Raw genomic sequence first — 18,601 nt, 5'->3', positions numbered from 1 at the left:
GTGTGTGTGTGTGTTGTAGCCCAGATGGCCCAGCCGTCAGCATCAAGAGCCTCATCTGAGCTTGAGTTGTTTGACTTCCACTGCCCTTCTTTCTTTCGTCTTTTTTTTTACTCATTTCTCACTGAAATCAAAAATGTTAAACAATCTGGTTTCATTTAACTAAAAGGAAATTACCAAAATATTGCTACTTATATTTGATTTACTAGTCAGCCATTTGTTTATTGCCTTCTTTGTTCTGGTTTGGTGTCTTAATAGTTTCCATATAAATCCAGAAAGTAATTTGTTAGATTAAATCAGCTGCATACAAAAACTAGAAACCTTTGTTTATTTATTTGGATCCTCATTGACCATTGCAGAAACAATGACTACTCTACCTGGAGTCCACATCATAAAAAAAAACAATTTATTACAAAAATAGTTACATGCACTTGACATAATATTAGAAAGATGGCATGTTAACTCATAAAACACAGTTTTAGCACCTTATGTAATGTGTATAATGTATTTTTACAGTGTGCTCTACTAGATTTGGTCTTTGGATTGCTTCTTTTTTTGTTTTTTAACTGAACCGAAACACTGAATTCTGCAGAACATCTACATGTTAAGGTTGTCATAGTCAAGCTAGCATAACTGAACTACTTTCCTCTCTCTCGCTATTTTTTTCTTAATTAAAATTTTTTCCTGACCTTGTTACGTAGTTGTTAGCACTGCATCCCTTTTCCTTTAATATATCTGGCATATATTTAAGATTTATCGTGTTATATTGATAACGTGACAGCTACAACCAATGCTAATCATTGTCAGCTAGCAGCTTTTTGCCCTCCAGTAGGGAGATTGGGACGAGATCTTTACACCCTGGTGCTGGTCTGGACACACAATGAGTTAAACTGTCTCTAAACTTGATAGTTCATTATTAGTTTTAATACTAGCACATAAAAAGACTGGCCAGAAAGTACTATAATGTTATACAAACGGCTGAGTTCTCAGCAGTTTAGATTAATGATTATTCTTGGCAAAAAGGAGGGCAGCAGACATAAAAAAAGAAAAAAACTCAAGGCAAGGACCAGCTGGGTCAAACTTGTTTCCAGCTGAGAGGATGGCGAGCCACGATAAATTATTGCCTGATTATAGAGGCTAAAGCAGAGTCAAAATTCTTCCTCTGGGGCTGGAAGTTTGAAAAAACTCTTCATGCAAGTTGATGTTCATATTATGTTTACTGAGACAGTGAATTAAACCTAAAACATTTATTTAAAAGAATATCTAACAGTGTGAAACTGTTTCTGCAGGGAAAGTAACCAAAATATTTTCATTGTGAATCACAAACTGCATTTCATTTTACAAATCTGAGTAAAAAAGTCACTTTTGTTGTTGTGGTGTTTGCATTAAATAAGAGAAGCAATTAAAGTCTCACAAGAATAATTTGTCCAGTGATAAATAATTGAAAAATCAGCCATGCAAAGAAACTCCAACCACTTCCTGTTGTCTTCTTCTTCATGGTTTCTGACAGAAGTAACATCCGGCTGTTGATCATGTGACTCATGTGGGAAAAAGCTGTTTCCATTGAAGTTTTGTGAATTAAATCAAATTTGATACAAAAAACAAAAACTCACCTCATCCTAGAGCCAAAAATCTTTATCAAAAATGATTTTTTTTTTTCAAAACTGGTGTCTTTCCATTAAGCAAATTTATTTTCGAAATGTCAAAATGCGCAATTATATTATCAATGAAAACACAGATACTGATTTATGTTTTAAAAAATTAATGAAAAAAGCTGAAAGTGCATCAGTCATCTGTGTTTCTTTTGTTATTATCCTTTAACGAGATGATTCGATTGAGAACAAATCCCAATTTTTAACGACCATCTGCTCAGAAAACATTTAAACATCATACAACAAAATATCATAAACAGAGAGAAAATAACAAAAATACAATCATATTCACACTGACTAAATGTACTATCATAAACACAAGTAAACAGTTTTTAAAAGTATATATATTGATTGATTACGATCTACTCAAGTACCGAGTAACTGATCAAATTATCAATATATTTAATTTTACTTAAAAATGACTTCATCAAAAGATGGACAAATATATAAAGTTGAGTGAAAATGTTGGTATTTTAACGACCAAAACAACAATAATTCACATAAGTAGCAAAAAAACAAACAAACTAAATCAAGCAAAATAAAATGTTTCCAAATCAGTTTCTTTCAATAAAAAACTTATAAAACTTTATCAAAAACTGCAGGTGTTTGTCTGAGTCTGGTGAAGTTTTGGTTAAAACATGTTTGTTTTTCACTCAGTGGGGAAGAAAATACAAAAATTTTACTCAAGTAAAAGTAGAAATACTTCATGATAAAATGGCTCAAGTAAATATAAAAAGTACAGCATAGTAAAAATACTCATAAAAGTAAATTTTTCCAAGTAGAAGTACTTTATTCAAGTAAAAGTAATTAACTGTAACTGTTTCTTACTGAGTTGGAACGGAAGCTCTAATGTTTTTTGCAAGTTTTATTTACTGAAGATGACAACTTTTCAATTTAATATTATGTCTTAAAACATTTATTATTGTAGTAGCTATAAGGAGGTGAACATGACAGACTGTAGAGTTTGCACATTTTACTAGTTTAATATGGTTTATGTGCTGAGATAGCAGATGTGCAAACACCAAGGTGTTGAGTAGAAACCTGCAGGGTCATCGAGGAAAAAAAAGTTGCTTAGCTGTTAATGAAACTCTGCTGGAAATGTTCTAAAAATAGGCTGCAGCAATTAAATAATGTACATGCAATTTCCCATCCTCAATGTCTCACTGTACAGCTGGCAGTTGACCTCTTACAGTTAATGAATTAAATTTTAAAACAAGGTTCCTTTCATAAAACTAAGGTTCAGACCTTTTGATTCTGCAGCTAAAGCTTCATAATTCTCCAGTTCAGAATCAGTTTTGTTTTCTTAAATAAAAATTTGCTCCAGCTGCAGGTCCTTTCTGAGAATATCAGAACAAGCTGTGGAGTGTTTTTAACCAGCTGAAGCATCAGAATGGCAGCTCTGTGTTTTTCCATTTTATTCTATTTTTGCTGCCGTTTTGCTCCAAATTGCCTTTTTCAAAAAGGGAGTCAAGGTGAAAGTGGTGATTGAACACTTTGCACTATTTATACCTCAAGTAAAATGTTTCAAGGAAAGACACTCCAAAAACACAAAATCTTACCAAGTAATTTCAGTCTCAGGTTTCTTCATATTTTAGTACACTTGAAATAAGACAAACTTACAAGATATAGCAGCTTATTTTATGACAACAATTCCTTAATTTTGATGAAAATGTTCTAGTCCCACCTAGAGATTCCCAGGTTCAGGTGGGACTTCCAGAGGAGAAGGTGAAGCAACAATATTTGCTTAATTTCTTCTCTTTTGCCAAAGGTTTTGACTTGATTTAATGGTTTAACCCGCAATCTTAGTCCAACGCTCAGGAAAAGTGCAGCAGATGTCACGGTCAGCCAACTGGTTAACACAGGGGGGGGGCAATCCTGGTCCTGGAGGGCCAGTGTCGTGCAACTCTTAGATGTCTCCCTGGTCCAACACACTTGAATCCAACAGCTGAATCACCTCCTAAGTGCAGTCAAGTTCTCCAGAGTCCTGCTAACGACCTCATTATTTGACTCAGGTGTGTTGAAGTAGAGATACATCTAAAAGTTGCAGGAGACCGGCCCTCCAGGCCTGGAGTTGCCCACCCCTGGGCTAACCCATCAGATAAAAAGCTCAGATGAGATCCAAACGACCACTCTTCGAACTAGGAGGGATCAAACTCCACTCATTCATTTTCAGCTTACAGAAAAAACGCCAAATAACTAAAAGTAAACTGACCAATAACATTACACACTGTGCGAACGGCTGTGATATAACAGCACTAAGGTGCCAGATTGCTTAGATTGGCATTAAGACTAAAGTAACCATGGATGTTCAGACAATAATGAGGGAGGCGATTTTGTTGGTATAGATTCGGTATTCATAGATTTTTCTGTGGACCACAACTCCACATTATTGCTGAAATAGCGCCTGTTTGTGTCCTACTACTTACATCTAAAATATTTTTTTAAAAAAACACAGCTTGGGAAGCTGAAATATTGAGACACGATGGTGATTAATATAATATTAGTTGCTGTTTGCAAAGCAGCCAATCAAGGAACCCCATTTATTTTCTTTAGTGCTGATTGGTTGTAGCCCCAACAACAGAGAAAAGGAAAACTGTGAATGTTAGCTTTAGTGCAAAGTGTTAAAATAATTATATAAAATTTGAAGTAAATTTCCTACATTTTCTGCTATTATAATGTCCCAATTGTAAGAAAATCTTGTCTCAAGTTTTTACTACACAAACCTACATTGATCCAAATAAATTACTGTATTTAATGGAAACACCACAACTGCAAAATTATGTTTGTTCAACATTAGCAGAATATCAACAGAGATTCGCTCCTTTAAAGCTAATCTAAAAACAGACATCTGTAACCTAATACTGCATCTATTCAGTTGATTTCACTTTAAAATTGTCAGTCAGTTTATTGTATAACTTAATGAGGAAAGATTCGGCGGCGATGGAGAACAGCCGTTAATCATAATGACTGTCAGCCCTCGGTGTAATGGCCGATTTACAGCTAACACTTTTTACAAGGCAAGGAGATTAACGTTCTTACACTTTATAAGTAATTGTAATTAGAAATCAAATATCACATTGTGGAGAAAGTACACGTCTAACCAGTGGTAACCATGGAGGCAATGCCGCATAAAAAAAACTCGTTAGCATCTCATGTTTTGTACGTTTTTAATGCAGCTCCGATGTAAAGGGGAAACGCTGTTTATGACATACTGACATAAATAATGTCACTATTATTTATTCAGGCAAAGTCGGTAATTTGATCAACACATCAGGAGGGAGGAGGTACGGGTCGGTTTCTAAGCTAGCTGTTTCCAACTTTTGTCCATCTATAAGCCCCAACCAGGTGTGTTACGTTCACAGACAAATTAGCTCGACTGGAACAAGTAGAAACCTTGAATAAACTGAAAAAAACAACTTTGGAAAACAATTTCAGCTGCTCTGTTCAATACTTCGTCCCTCATTTCCGACGTCCGTCATGGATTAAGTGATGTAGTTGCAAAGGGTCAATTTCTCTTTCTGTGTTTTTGTTTCTATTTCTCATTGATTTTTGTGTTGGGAGGCGGGCTAAGGGAGTCAGTGGAGCGAACCGGGAGAGAAAGAGAGGGAGAGAAAGAGAGGGAGAAGGACAGCGAAAGAGAGGGAGAAGCAAACAGTCATACAGACAGAAACAGAGGAGACACAGAACCGGGACTGCCGCTGCTACCGAGGAGGACACATACATTCTGACACACATTTTTTAAATTTTATTTGATCTTTTTACTGCACACACACATACAGCCAGGTCGACACACTCCCATTGAAAACACACGTGCTAACCCACTTCGACACACACATCTACACATGCTGAAGCCCAGGCAGACAGGGACCATGTTGCTCCTCGCGTCCTGACCAGCTATGAGGATCCCACTGATGAAGATGATGCTGATGAGAGCAATGAAGAGTGTGAGGGAGAGGACGCTGGCCTGCCACAGCTGAGGGTGGCGGTGGGATTTGGCGAAGGGGGCGCTGGTAGAAGAGCAGGGGACGGCGGGACAGGATGGAGCGCGGTTGATACAACACATGCATGTGCATGTGTGTGTGTGTGTGTGTGTGTGTGTAAGCGTGAGCAAGCGCGTGGAGGTGTGTGAGTGAGGAAAAGTGTGCATGAAGGCTAGGATGCCCCCCCAGCGTGGGACCAGCTAGCTAACATTAGCCACATGTTGTGCCACTGCAAAGTAGCATGCACCAACAACACCATATCTCTGATGTTTGGATGCAAGGTAAGTGGAGTTGGGGAGAGGAGGAGAGGGGGGGGATACCTGGTCTGAGAGTTTGTTTCCTGCAGCACAATGTGAGAAAAGGTTTGGTTGAGATGGCAAAAGCAGGAAAATAAAAGCAGGGTTAGTTAGTTTGATATTTTACAGGATTCTGTTGAATTTTGTTTCAAAAAGAAAGTTTCTTTCATGTTGTGAAAGTCAGAGTTGCGTAGTAACTAGATATGTTTACTCAACTACGTTTACTTAAGTTACTTTTGTGAAAAAGAAAAAACTTTTAGGACTAAACATGTTTACAAAAATTCACCAGACACAGACACACACCTGCAGTTTTGGTTAAAATTTCTTATTGAAAGAAACTGATTTAGAAAAAAAAAATACATTTTTCCTGATTTTGTTTTTTTTTTGTTACTTATGAATTATTGTAATTTTTGACCTTAAAATACCAAAATTTCCACTTAACTTTACATGTTGGTCCGTCTGATGTTGTAATTTTTAAACATTTATTGATTGATAATTTGATCAGTTACAGAGTACTGAAATAAACTTTTTACCAAATACGTATTACTGCTACTTGAGTAATTTCTTGGAGTTTTTACTTGAATAAAAATATGTTGAAATAGTGTTACTTTCACTTGAGTACAATTTTGAGGTACTCTGCCCACTTCTGGTTAAATGAAAGTACTGCAACTTCTCACTGTAAGATCGCAGGTCAAAAGGTCACAAGCTATTTAAAGTTCCTGTTTGCAACCAGTATGACTGAATGGATGTTGGGAAGTAATAATTGTGTTGTTTAGGATTGTGTTGATGTTAGCAAACCATTTCTGATTAAATTCTGACAAAAGGTTGAGAAGATTTGGAGGAGTCACAACACACAGGAGACCTGTAACGTTTCCTAAAATAAAAAAAGACATCATATGTTGTAAATTAAAGCTGCATTATGCAACTTGTATACTTACTTATCTTATGACAGGTATCATGTAAGACAGATAATCTGTGAAATAATCTGTGACCAGAACTGCAGAAATGCACCATTCAGTCAGAAACAACCAATCAGAGCGAGGAGGAGGGCCTTAGCGTTGTCAATCATTCTCATGCTCATCCCATCCTGCTTACTCTCTGCTTAGCTGCCGCTGGTTCACCACAACTTAGACTGCGACGAATGCTAATGCTAGTTAGCATAGCCTCAGATGTCTGTTTCCTGTTGTTTTCCCGCTTTTAGCACATTGTACAGGAGGTTGATTGACAGCGCTAAGACCCTCCTCCTGGCTCTGATTGGTTGGTTTTATCCAGGATTGGTGAATTTTTTTGAGGTGGAGAAGCCTAAATTTTTCACATTTTACCTCTCACAACATAGTTAAATTTTTAATAAAAGTTATACACAGCATCTCTGAAACTAATGAATATTTTAAGGTAGTGGAGACATTTGCTCTGTTGAATATTTCCAAAGCACAAGTTTTCATTCTGAATCGACATTTCATTAAGAAACTGTTAAACTTCTTATTCTATTGAATTTCTTACACGCATGCTGATTATGTAACATTATCGAATCAGTACAACCTAAATCATCTCGCAAAGTACTCTGAAACCACTGAGCGGAAAACCTGCGCATCAAATATTAAACTTCCATCCAAACAGTTTAAGCAGCGATTTCTTTGACGTATTGGTGCATTTTTAAATAGTACATTCATAAAGAGCACTAAGAAATCCACACCTGGTTGAGCTAAAGTGTGGGAGACACAAACAGTTCACTTCCTCTCCCAGCTCTTTGAGTGTTGAGCGCTTTGGGCTGCAAGGAGAATATTTAGTTCCCACAAGTAAGTGTGCAATATTCTGTTATGATAAAACCGCAGGACTCTGCTTGTAAATGAGTGCATACATTCATGGCTACAGTGCAGCACTGAGGCTATAATGATATGTATGGACTCTACTTCTGTCCTATTAGATCATCTCAGCGTGACAGCCTGTTAGATAGAGGCTGGCCGAGAGACAACAGCTACACTGCAGTCAGAGAGGGAAGAACGAGTCAACAGAAGCGCGCTCAGCTGAAAGAGCCGGAGTTTTGTCCTCTACAATTAAAGCTAGGCAGGATTTACAGAGACGAAGATAAATTGGGATTGTGGAGTCTGCAATGATTTTGTTTGAAATTATGTTACCTTTTTTTGGTTTATTGATCAGATGCTAAGTGTTGAAAAGGTTGCTTTGCTAATTAAAATGCTAACGTTTTTTAAAAATAAACACAAAAGCTAAAGTATAATTTCTTTTTTTCACACATTTGCTCAAACTGTCACCATGACATGACAGGTTATGAGCAGAAACTATAAGGAAAGGTGGCTCCCGCCCAAAATCAACCAATCAGAGCCAGGAGGAGGGTCTTAGTGCTGCCAATCACCCTATTGTACTCGCTGTATTCCAGTGACAAATTGGGATTGTGGTGTGTGCAATGATTTTTATTTGTAATTATCTTCTTTGTTGAGTCTCTTTGTCAGCTATTGCTTAAACTCTAGCACTTTTCTAGATAAAAAAAAAACATTTCAAAGTTGTTAAAATTTAACATGAAAGCTGCAGTATAATGTTTTTTTTTTTTTTACATATTTGTTAAAGCTGTCACCATTTTGTGACAGTTTATGAGACATAATATATGAAAAGACCCGACCAAGAACAACCAATCAGAGCCAGGAGGAGGGACTTAGCACTGTCAATCATCCTATTGTACTTGCTGATAAATGTGCTAATGGCAAAGAAATAAACTTACTGTTCTAGGACACCGTTTATCCACCGTCATTGGTGGCCATGCTAACTATGGAGATGTGCAATGCCACATGGAGAGTGATTGACAGCGCTAAGACCCGCCTTCTGGCTCTGATTGGTTGTTTTTAGTTAGCGCTGGGAAAAGGCAGAGGAGCTTGTTTTGTTTTTTTTCCCACAGATTATCTGTCTCATACCATACTGTCATGACATAGTGACATATTCAACAAATATATGAAAAAATACTTTTATAAATATTACATGTTGCAGCTTTAAGACAAGATCAAAAGCAGATTTAGTTTCTCTGTTCAACCAGATAAATCCTTTTTTTTATTTGTTTGTTTTTGGAATGATAAATGAATAAATAAATAAAAACTAATTGGGAAAGAGTTATATGGTTCATATTGTTGGTCAATATCATTATCAGCTTTTTGAGCCCCAGCCCCGTTGCCATAGCAACGTAACAAATGATATTTAGGTATGGGTTTTTTGTTGTTTTTCACAAAAAAGACATCACATAACTAAAGAGATGTGAGAGATAATACTAAATAAGATTTAGATAGATAATCTAACACTAGGTTACAGAACTAAATACCAATTTAGCCCTCAGATTGTAATTAAAGCATTTTTTTTTATGAAACAGCATTTTCAGTTAGGATACACTTAACAGATAATGTGATATTTTTGCGAGTTTGCATGCTTAATTTAGGTAAAATTTGGTTCCTCTCTGTTAAATCTGCAGATTGTTTATCTCTAGACTCCCATAAGGAAAAGATAATATGAATCAATTTTAATGCGACTAAGATCACACTGAGTCGGGCGATAAACGATCAAACATAAAACATGTTGCAAATAAATTTTAAATGCATGAGAATGAGCTGCTTTTATTTTTACCTTGCCTGCGATGTGTCCATTTCTGAGAGTGTTTAAGTGCCTCAGAAGATAAATCAAGCCCACCTTAACTAGGTCAGACATTTGAACACATTCAAAATAGATGAATCTGTTCTTCTATTTCTGTAAAGGTCTGCGTGTTTGTCCGCAAGACGCTTCACGACTGCTACCCCTCTTGAAGTCAAGCAGGAAAAATCTTCCTTTAAATCCAGATTTTATTTCATTCCTGCTTAAATTTGCCAAAAACCTAAATCTTCTGTGGGAAAATATTTGTTTTATTAAATAAAAACAACAGATTTTATCTCAGTTATAACATTTATGTCATAGCAGTGCCACAATTTTAAGGAAAAGCTTTTAAAATTCCTTAACAGATATATTTGGAAACGGAATCATATTTCTGACACTGTTAAAAGATTTTAGCTGCTATGTACCACCAATAGGTGCTTTTTTTGCTGCATGCAGACCTACAACGCATTAAAGATAGCGATGTGAGGGATGGAGAGAATGGAATGATGCAGGGAAAGAGAGAAAGATGCAGACGTGTGTGAGAGAGAGAAGTTCCTTACGGCAGAGGATCCCCTGCTCTTTCATATCTCACCAAGCGTGACTAACGCCTGGCTTTACTCTGTCACACACACACACACACACACACACACACACACACACACACACATGTACCAGGATGCTGAATCTGCTCCCAATCTAGTCACGTTTCTCTGGCTATGCAGGACTGGCTGACACACTAACACATGACAGCAGGCGCGTACACACACTTCACATCTTCCTGCATCTCTAAATGTATGTATGTTAGTGCCAGAGTGTGCGTGCGTGTGTGTGTGCGTGCGTGCGTGGTTGTGGTCAGCGGGCAATCTGCAGGCTTAGTTCTGATTAGGAAGGCTCATATTTGGATAGCCAACACACAAATACAAAAAGAGACATTTTAAACTTTTATTTTATTTATATTTTCATTCATTTTATATTTGTTTAACCGTCTAAATAAAAAGAGAAATGATTGAAATTACGGTTAAGTACGCGTGTGTTTGTGTGGCTAAGTGCAGAGGGCAAGCGCGTGCAGCGTTGTGACAACGTTCCAGCCAGGGTTTCCTCATGGTCCTAGCGCCCCGCCGCTCAAATGCTTCCCGCCACATTATTTTTCCCGGCGCTTTTGGCTAATTACCGACATGACAGCGAACAAAAAAACATCATGGCGAGAGGGGGAGAGAAAATAAACCGGGCTGAATGTCATGAGAAGGGTAAGATCGGCTCGTTTGGTCGATGCTGGCCTAAATGAGGTTAAAGTGTGGAGCAGTGGAAGTGGGTTTGGGGCATGTCTGTCTGAATTCATAGGAAGTGGATGTTGTAGTGTTATGCGCTCCCCCGTGTAAAGAGCCGCCCACTGCCTGCCTAAAAAACCAAAACACAATTTCAAAAATAGACCAAGAGGATAGTTAGCTCTATGATCTCTCTTTTTTTCATATTTTCATTCATTTTCTTCCATTTGGCTCAATTATTATGATATTTGTATTATTATTATTATTAGAAAATAATTTCTATTGGATTTTATAAAATTCACATTATATTACCTGAGAAATAACAGCATACCCAAAAATTGTACTAAAGTCAGAGTACTTCAGTACTTCAACATATTTTTACTCAAGTAAAAGTAAAAAGTAGCCATCCAAGAAATTACTCAACAATAAAAAAGTCTACTCTAGTACTGAGTATCTTATCAAATTACCACTTAATACTTAAAATACTTACAAATTACATAATCAAACAGAACAAAATGTAAAGTTAAGTGAAAATTGTGGTATTTTAAGGACAAAAATGACAATAATTCACATAAGTAGCAAAAAATAACAAAATCTGGCTAAAGAAAATGTTTCCAAATCAGTTTCTTCCAATAAAAAACTTATGAAACTTTAACAAAAACTGCAGGTGTGTGTCTGTGTCTGATGAATTTTTGGTTAAAACATGTTTATTTTACGTTTCCTGTTTGTGATTAAAGATGGATGATTGTTTGATGCTTAATTGGTGTAGTGAACTAACTTTTGAGAGGTTTTTTTTTCTTCAAATTGCTCCTTTTCACTCAAAACCTTTGCTCAGGTCAACATGAAATAAAGAAATAAATAATTATAAAAAAGAAGAGTTGCAAATAGACTTGTCGCAAAAGAAAAAAAAAGTATTTTGGACAACAAATTGTCCCAGTAGTTACTGCAATAAAAATTTTGTGTTGAGACAATTTGTAGGTGATATATTTATTATGCCATAATAATGCATTTCCTAAGCTTTATTGTAAAACAGTAATAAAGTTTAGGTTTTTACAGAACTCTCTACATGTGAACTGGACAATAAAAAAACCAACAACCACAAATAATAATTAAAAATTAAAAACCCACACAACCGAAACCATAAATAAAATGCATTTGGATGAAAATTATCAACCTCATTTAATTTATCATGCAATTATTTGATTAATCTTATTACACCATTATTATTTGATATGTTTTATCAGTATAATCACATTTTTAATATAAATAAATGCATATCCACACACAGTGTTGTGTGTTCTTGCTGTCTGTTGGCTACCTACAGAGAGGTCAAAAGGTCATGGTATTAATACTGTCTGTGTGGCTGTCTGGCTCTCTGCAGGGGAGGTGAATCTGTCTCTTATCTTAGCTACAGGCTCTGTTTGTCTGATAGGAGTGTTAATTTATCCTCGCTTACTGTACCCTGAACTCGCCATGACGCAGTTACACCCTGAACAAAGTCGGCTCAGAAACGTCTGCTCTGACTTTATGACATCTCGTTAATCACCTGGATTTCAAAATAAAAATACCTTATTTATGAGGTCTGTTTATATTCAGTATTCTCAAGAATGATTACATGGAGGCTTAAGCTGGTTTGCTAACTAGCAAGCAAACTTTCCTAGTAAACTATTGGAAAGTTTGCTAGGAAACTAGCCGTCCTAGCTTCCTAGCAATCCAGGAAACTAGCAACTTTCCTATACAAGACACTTGTAAGTTAGTTTAAAATCATTGTTTGTAAAAAATAGGCTTTAAAATTCTCCTATTGGTCTATTGTGACATTTTTTAATTCATTTGGCAGGAACAACATACACTATTTAAAATAAGCCAGAATTAACCAAAATCCTTATTTTCCATCTGTTGGCAATAAGTAATTTGTCTTACTAAAAACAAAGGTTTTAAAAACAAGGTCAAATGACTTAATTACATACATTTTGTCAATAAACACAAACATCAAATACAAAACAAAGGAAATTACAACACAAACATTATGACAATATAAGAAATCATTAAACCTAATTTATTCCTCTAAATCAATACATGATATTAGGTGTGAATATTTCTGTAGATTTCAATCATGAAGTTTCCCTTTTTTACAAAGCTCTTTGTGTTTCTTTGTGTATGAATAGTTTGATCTAAATAAAGTTACCTTGACTTGCTCTCCTTGTACGAATTATCAATGCCATCAAAAATTGATCAAATGTCCTTGCAGATTCACCAAGGGCATATATGAGCGTAACCCCAGTTCTGCGTCAGAGGAATTATGAATGCATGTGGGTTGGATGAGTAGAAACCATGAAGCAGAATGTCCTTGAATGCCCCAGAGAGAAATGTACCTTGAAAGGATGCTAAATTGTTAAACAGCATTCTTCACAAAGTAGTACGACTTCACTGGTGTCACTGAAAATCCCTATGTGGGCATTTAGAGATGTGGCTATGAGAGCCCTAAAATATGAATGGGATAAATGAATCAAGTGTGAAGTGTGCCAAAATGAAACTGATTTAAATTAATATTTAAGAGGACGTATTAAGCAAAATTCACAGTTATCATGTTTTTCTTCTTCCGTTTGGGTTTCTACTGCTTCTAAAAACAACCCAAATGCTTAAAAAAACCCAACAAAGAGTTTTTTGGCAGTAAGTTAATGTTTTTTTGTGTTGAGAAAATGAGCTTTTGTACAAATCAGCAGGCACTTCCCCATTACCTAGCAACCACAGCAGAGTTCCGCTTGTTACCTAGCAACCACAGCAGAGTTCCGCTTGTTACCTAGCAACCCAAGCTGAGCTCCAGCATGTTTGGTCAGCTTTTTTTACCGCTATATGTGCTGCACAATGGCTGATAGAAAAGTCTTTTGTCGTTGACTTACTGTCCAGAAACCACGTGCTGCTTTCTTGTTGGTTGTGCAGGAGGCTCCACTTCTGCTTTTCAATGACGTACAGTTGTGAAATTGCACGTCTGTTTGCAGACATTTTCACGTGCAAGTGTAAATGTTGAATTAGGGATTGAGTCAGCAGCAGTTTATGAGGATTTAAAGTGAGAGGAGGTCCTTAAACAAAGAACTGATCACACTGAAATCTCATCTAAGGATGATTTTGTGTAAAACATTAAATTAAAATGTTTTGCATAGGCCATAGACTGATTTGAACATGTACAAAGAAGCATAATAGGTTATCTTTAATGAGAAAACTGCTAAACTGTTTGGTAGCTTTTTTAACATCTATGCCCTTTTTCTTTGGATTTGTGTTGTTGACATTTTAATATTTGCAAATATAAAATGTCTTAAGGACGTTCAGTGGCATGGATTACCATGCAAAACATTATTTCTTCTGGTTTAAACAGCTAAGCAGTCTTTCTGCATAAGAACCACAAAGCCTTTTAAATGAGCGCTTCACACATTTTCCAGTAGATTCTCACTGTACCTTCACCCCAGGTGAGGATCAAGCTGCGCTTTCAGGATATAATTTATAAACTTGTCATTTACCGAATGGAGGGAAGAGATTGTTTCTAGATTGTCTTTAATTGGAGGCGCAGCTTTTGCTGGAATTACTCTGTTATCTTGATGTGAGCCACGTTTTGTTTGTCATCCAGCTTAAAGAAGCCATCTGTTTTTCACAGCACATCCTGTTTTCTCAGATTGTTTTAAAAGCAAAACATAAAATAAAAGATTAAAACCCATGGAACCACTAAATTAGCTCAGTGAGTAAAGGAGTTTGCGCGGATGTAATTTTTTGTACTGAGGGTCTTCCTCCTTGCTGCTCAGCCGGATGAATGTTATGTATATTCACATCTGGCATCACAGCGTACACCCCTCCCCCATCAGCTTTCCTTTTTCTCTCTGTATTTTGTCCTTTATAGGAAAACAAAATGCCTAATACTTCATAAAGGAGCTGCAGAGTGTTTGTAAAAGCTGAGTTAGAGGAGAGCGATCGGTGTGGCTCTCTGTTGCAACTGAAAGAGGCATGATGATGATGATGTACAGTTATGAGGAAGAGAGAAGGAAACTGTTACTCCCTGAGGCGCTCTAGTCCCCTCTTCACCGTCCTGGCTCAGTGTTTTATTTATTTAATTTTTTTTATGTTGCCTGAAAACTTCTGCTTCAAGCCGTGCGTGTCAGTCGGGACGGTCACGCATGTGCAGGACGGGAAGCTCAGGAAACAATTACTGTCATGCTGGGTGTACACCTGCATTGGCCCCTGTGCTTACACTAAGAAAATGTCCGATCTAACATCTAATTACACATGCATGTGTGCACACACTCACGCTCTGTTTGTCTCTTTAAAGGAGCAGTACTACGTAAAATCAACGGGTTTTGTCATGTTATGATGTTATTGCCTCAACAAAAACATATCTGGAGTGTTTCTTTGGTTCTTTAATGCTTGTTTGAGAAATCCTTTAGTCCTCAGCTCCTTCAGACTAGCCAGCAGCAATTAGCAAACACCTGGTGGAACTGCTGAGCTCATTATAGGAGCTACTTCTCAGAGTTTGTAAAGAGGCTGAGACTCAATTTCAAGGAGCTAAATTAGGAAGTCAAATTGCTTTTAAGTTATATTTGATATAGACAACCACTGAAAGTAAAGCAGTTACTTGATTGTGGTATAAAATGAAATATATGTCTGGAAAATACATAATACTGCCCCTTTAAGGGTGACGCTCTATTCTTTTTTTACTCTTCTAAATCTTCACTCTAAATGATTTACTTCTAATTATTAACATCTATTTTCTATTTTTCTTCCTTTGTGTTTCATTCCCTGAACCGTGTTTTGCCTTTCCCTTTCCTGCATTTTCTTCTTACTTTCCCACTTTTTAACCCCTCCATCGCTGTAGAAGTATCGATACCAAGAAGAGGAAGGGGCTTCACCAGGTGCCCCAAGACTCCACCATCACACCTGCCATCAGCATCCAATGGGAATAGCCGGAGAGATAACGGATGGAGGAACCCTGGGGAGGGATGGAGGGACCCTGGGGAGGGACGGAGGGACCCTGGGGAGGGACGGAGGGACTCTGGGGAGGGACGGAGGGACTCTGGGGAGGGACGGAGGGACTCTTGGAAGAAGTGGAGGAACCCTGGGGAGACAAGGAGGGACGCTAGGCAGGGACAGAGGGACTTGGAGGCGAGATGGAGCCGGCATCGGGAGCATGGAGCGAGAACGGGACCGATCCCTGGGGAGGGACGGCTCCCTCGGTCGCCACGGTGACCTGCGTGGGGCGGAGCTGGTGCAGGTGGCGGAGCGGCAGCTTTCCCAGATCCAACATGTCCACGGATACGTCACTCATACACACATCGCACCTGCTCAGGTAACTCCATGTTGCGCCCTGTGTAACTTCAGTAGTTATGTTCAGTCGGTGTCAGAGATTAGTTGCGTGAATGTTATTTTTTGCTCACTGTGGACACTCAGGCTGCGATCACACCAACCCTGTCTGGTCCGCTTTAACAGAACTCTGGTCCGTTTGCTTAGAAAGTCCAGTTAGTTCGCGAATGTGTGAAAGCATAATCGAACTCTGGTCCACCTAAAACCTAGATTTTGGTTTAGTTGACGTGAACCCTGGTGCGGTTCGAATGCATTTATAACAGTCAACTGGAGCAGGAAGTGGACTACAGCACAGGGCATTCTGGGTAAATACTACTAAAACAAAGGGAAGAGTCTAGCGATGCAAGGAGAAACGGCTCGTAGTCTTTTGCTAAAATCTGACTCCACTCCATGTTTGTTTACATTTTGTGAAGAAGGAAGTTTCAAAAGTTTTTGTGTTGTTTCCTGTGGTTCTTGGTACAGTGCCCCCACAGGCCAGGAGGGGAACTGGTTTTTCAATTAGTTTAGTTCATCAGACAGATGAGTGTAAATTTGAACCACAGCAGCTGAAAATGTAACAAATGTTTCAGTTTTGGTTCCCAATTGAACCAAGTATAGCAGATTATCATTACAAACACCTGATAGTCTGGTTTAAAAGACATATTTTTTTTTACAAAAGTTGCACACTGCATCTTTAAAGACGTGACTTTCAAAATACGTCAACCATAGTGGACAAAGTCTGGAGCCAAGGTTGTCTGAATTCACCTTCAGCCACAAACTTTGTCTTTCTGTCAGGAGAATACTTCTGCAGATCTGTGCTGAGACTCCTGCCCCATTTTTCAGTTATAAAATACTTTGTTTCATTGTCTTTGTCTTCTTAAATCCTCCTTATTTTGGTTGATTTTAACACATCTGCATCAGAATTAACACCGCATATTTTTTTTCTTTCTGACTTGCATTTATTCAGATTTTATTTTAACACCACTGCTACAGTAACTGGTGTTTTAACAACTGGTGAAGTTAAATAATAACTTCCTGTCAAGTTGGTGCGACTAACATGTTTAATTTCTTTGTCTTTGGCTTCATTTCATCAGATCACGATGTTCTCCCTCTTCTGTTTTAATGTTCTGGCATGTGTGGTGGTTTAATTCTATAAAATCTGTCTCTATGTTTGATAGAAACACGTCTGTATTTGTTTAGGTACATAACAGAGCTGAGTGTGTTTCGTGTTTCCATCTTTGTGGTAATAAAATGTCAGAACCAGCAGTTCAAAGGTTAACCAGGCAGACAACTTTAGCCAAAGCCAAGTAGATTTGTTGTTGCAGGAAACGCTGATGTGCAGCTCCATCTTGTGACTAGATACCACTCACTCCAAAATCACAACAAATATGTTTTACTGTTAGTTTTAAAAATTAAAGTTATTTACTTTGGGGACATTTAGGATAACTTGACCTTTATGACATCACAGAATAATTATCTCCATTATCATCAATGCTTTCTGCAGACTTATCACCTGTCTGTCTGGATAAAATCTGCGAGGAGAACTCCTTCGTCTGCGGTCAGCGTGTGTGTTTGCTGCTGGGATTTTGGGTTTATTTTGAGAACTTCTTCCCAGATGGTGTGTGTTTATTTGAATACGTGTGACCACAGGTGCTGGATCTGGCTTCCTTTTGTATGACAGATGGACCAGCCATCTTGTCCTCGCCATGTAAATGTTCCTTTCTCTGTCTCTTCTCCCAAACATTCACTCACACAGTCACGCTCCGCATAACCCCGTTTCCAAAAACTGCAAGTAGGGCCACGTGAAAAATCTGTGGTGTCCAAAAAAACGTAGAAATCTGGTATGCTTAGTTGATTAATGACGAAAAGAAAAAACAAACACAGGCTCCCGAATTTGAGTCAGATTTATTTTACCAGTTTGGGCGACTCTGATGCTCATTTCATGGCAGAAATCTAAAACTCGATGTAATGCTCAGCAGGTAAAATCGCTCATTTCATTCACACAGACCGCAAATACCTGTACAGAGTTTTGTATTTTTATCAAATTGACTCGCTTCTGTTCATCCATAACTTCTAACCATGTTGCATTTTTCATTTGTGAGAACAGAAAACAGTTTTCCGCTTCATCTCGAGCACAGCAACTTTTCAAAATCTACTTTTGTACGTTTTCTCTTCACATCCCAAAGCATAACTTTATTTTCCAGTATGTTTTAGTTAATTTTTATTTTTATTATTATTATTATTATTATTATTATTATTATTATTATTATTATTATTATTATTAAACTGAATTACAGCTGAGTGTACAGTCAGATGTAGATGGTTAATTTTCACACCATTAACAGAAATCCCAATTTATTTTCTATTTTAACATGTTTTCGGTCGAGAACATCAACATTATCAACTTCAACTTGTTTAGAGATAATATAATTATCCTAAATGTAAGTGCAGCTCAGTTTTTAAAG

General features: G+C 37.4%; 1 protein-coding gene across 7 annotated transcripts in view; it reads left to right on the top strand.

Moving 5' to 3' along the window:
• Positions 1 to 18,601, top strand: part of LOC103129486 (discs large homolog 1-like protein) — a 119,551-nt gene that overhangs the window by 19,417 nt on the left and 81,533 nt on the right. For 5 of the 7 annotated variants that reach the window (XM_016665127.1, XM_016665125.1, XM_016665126.1 and 2 more), the window contains one exon: positions 15,673 to 16,143. The exons of 1 other annotated variant lie outside the window; for it this stretch is intronic. In XM_016665127.1, coding sequence (XP_016520613.1) covers positions 15,673 to 16,143 — 471 coding nt within the window. Of the gene's footprint in view, positions 1 to 5,296; positions 5,911 to 15,672; positions 16,144 to 18,601 lie in introns of those variants that run through there. One more of the 7 variants, XM_016665129.1, reaches the window with a different exon arrangement.

Source organism: Poecilia formosa, unplaced genomic scaffold (assembly GCF_000485575.1).
Source record: "Poecilia formosa unplaced genomic scaffold, Poecilia_formosa-5.1.2 Scaffold549, whole genome shotgun sequence".
Classification (NCBI taxonomy): domain Eukaryota; kingdom Metazoa; phylum Chordata; class Actinopteri; order Cyprinodontiformes; family Poeciliidae; genus Poecilia; species Poecilia formosa.
Note: the sequence above shows the minus strand (reverse complement) of the source record. Positions and strands in the feature narration are given on the sequence as shown.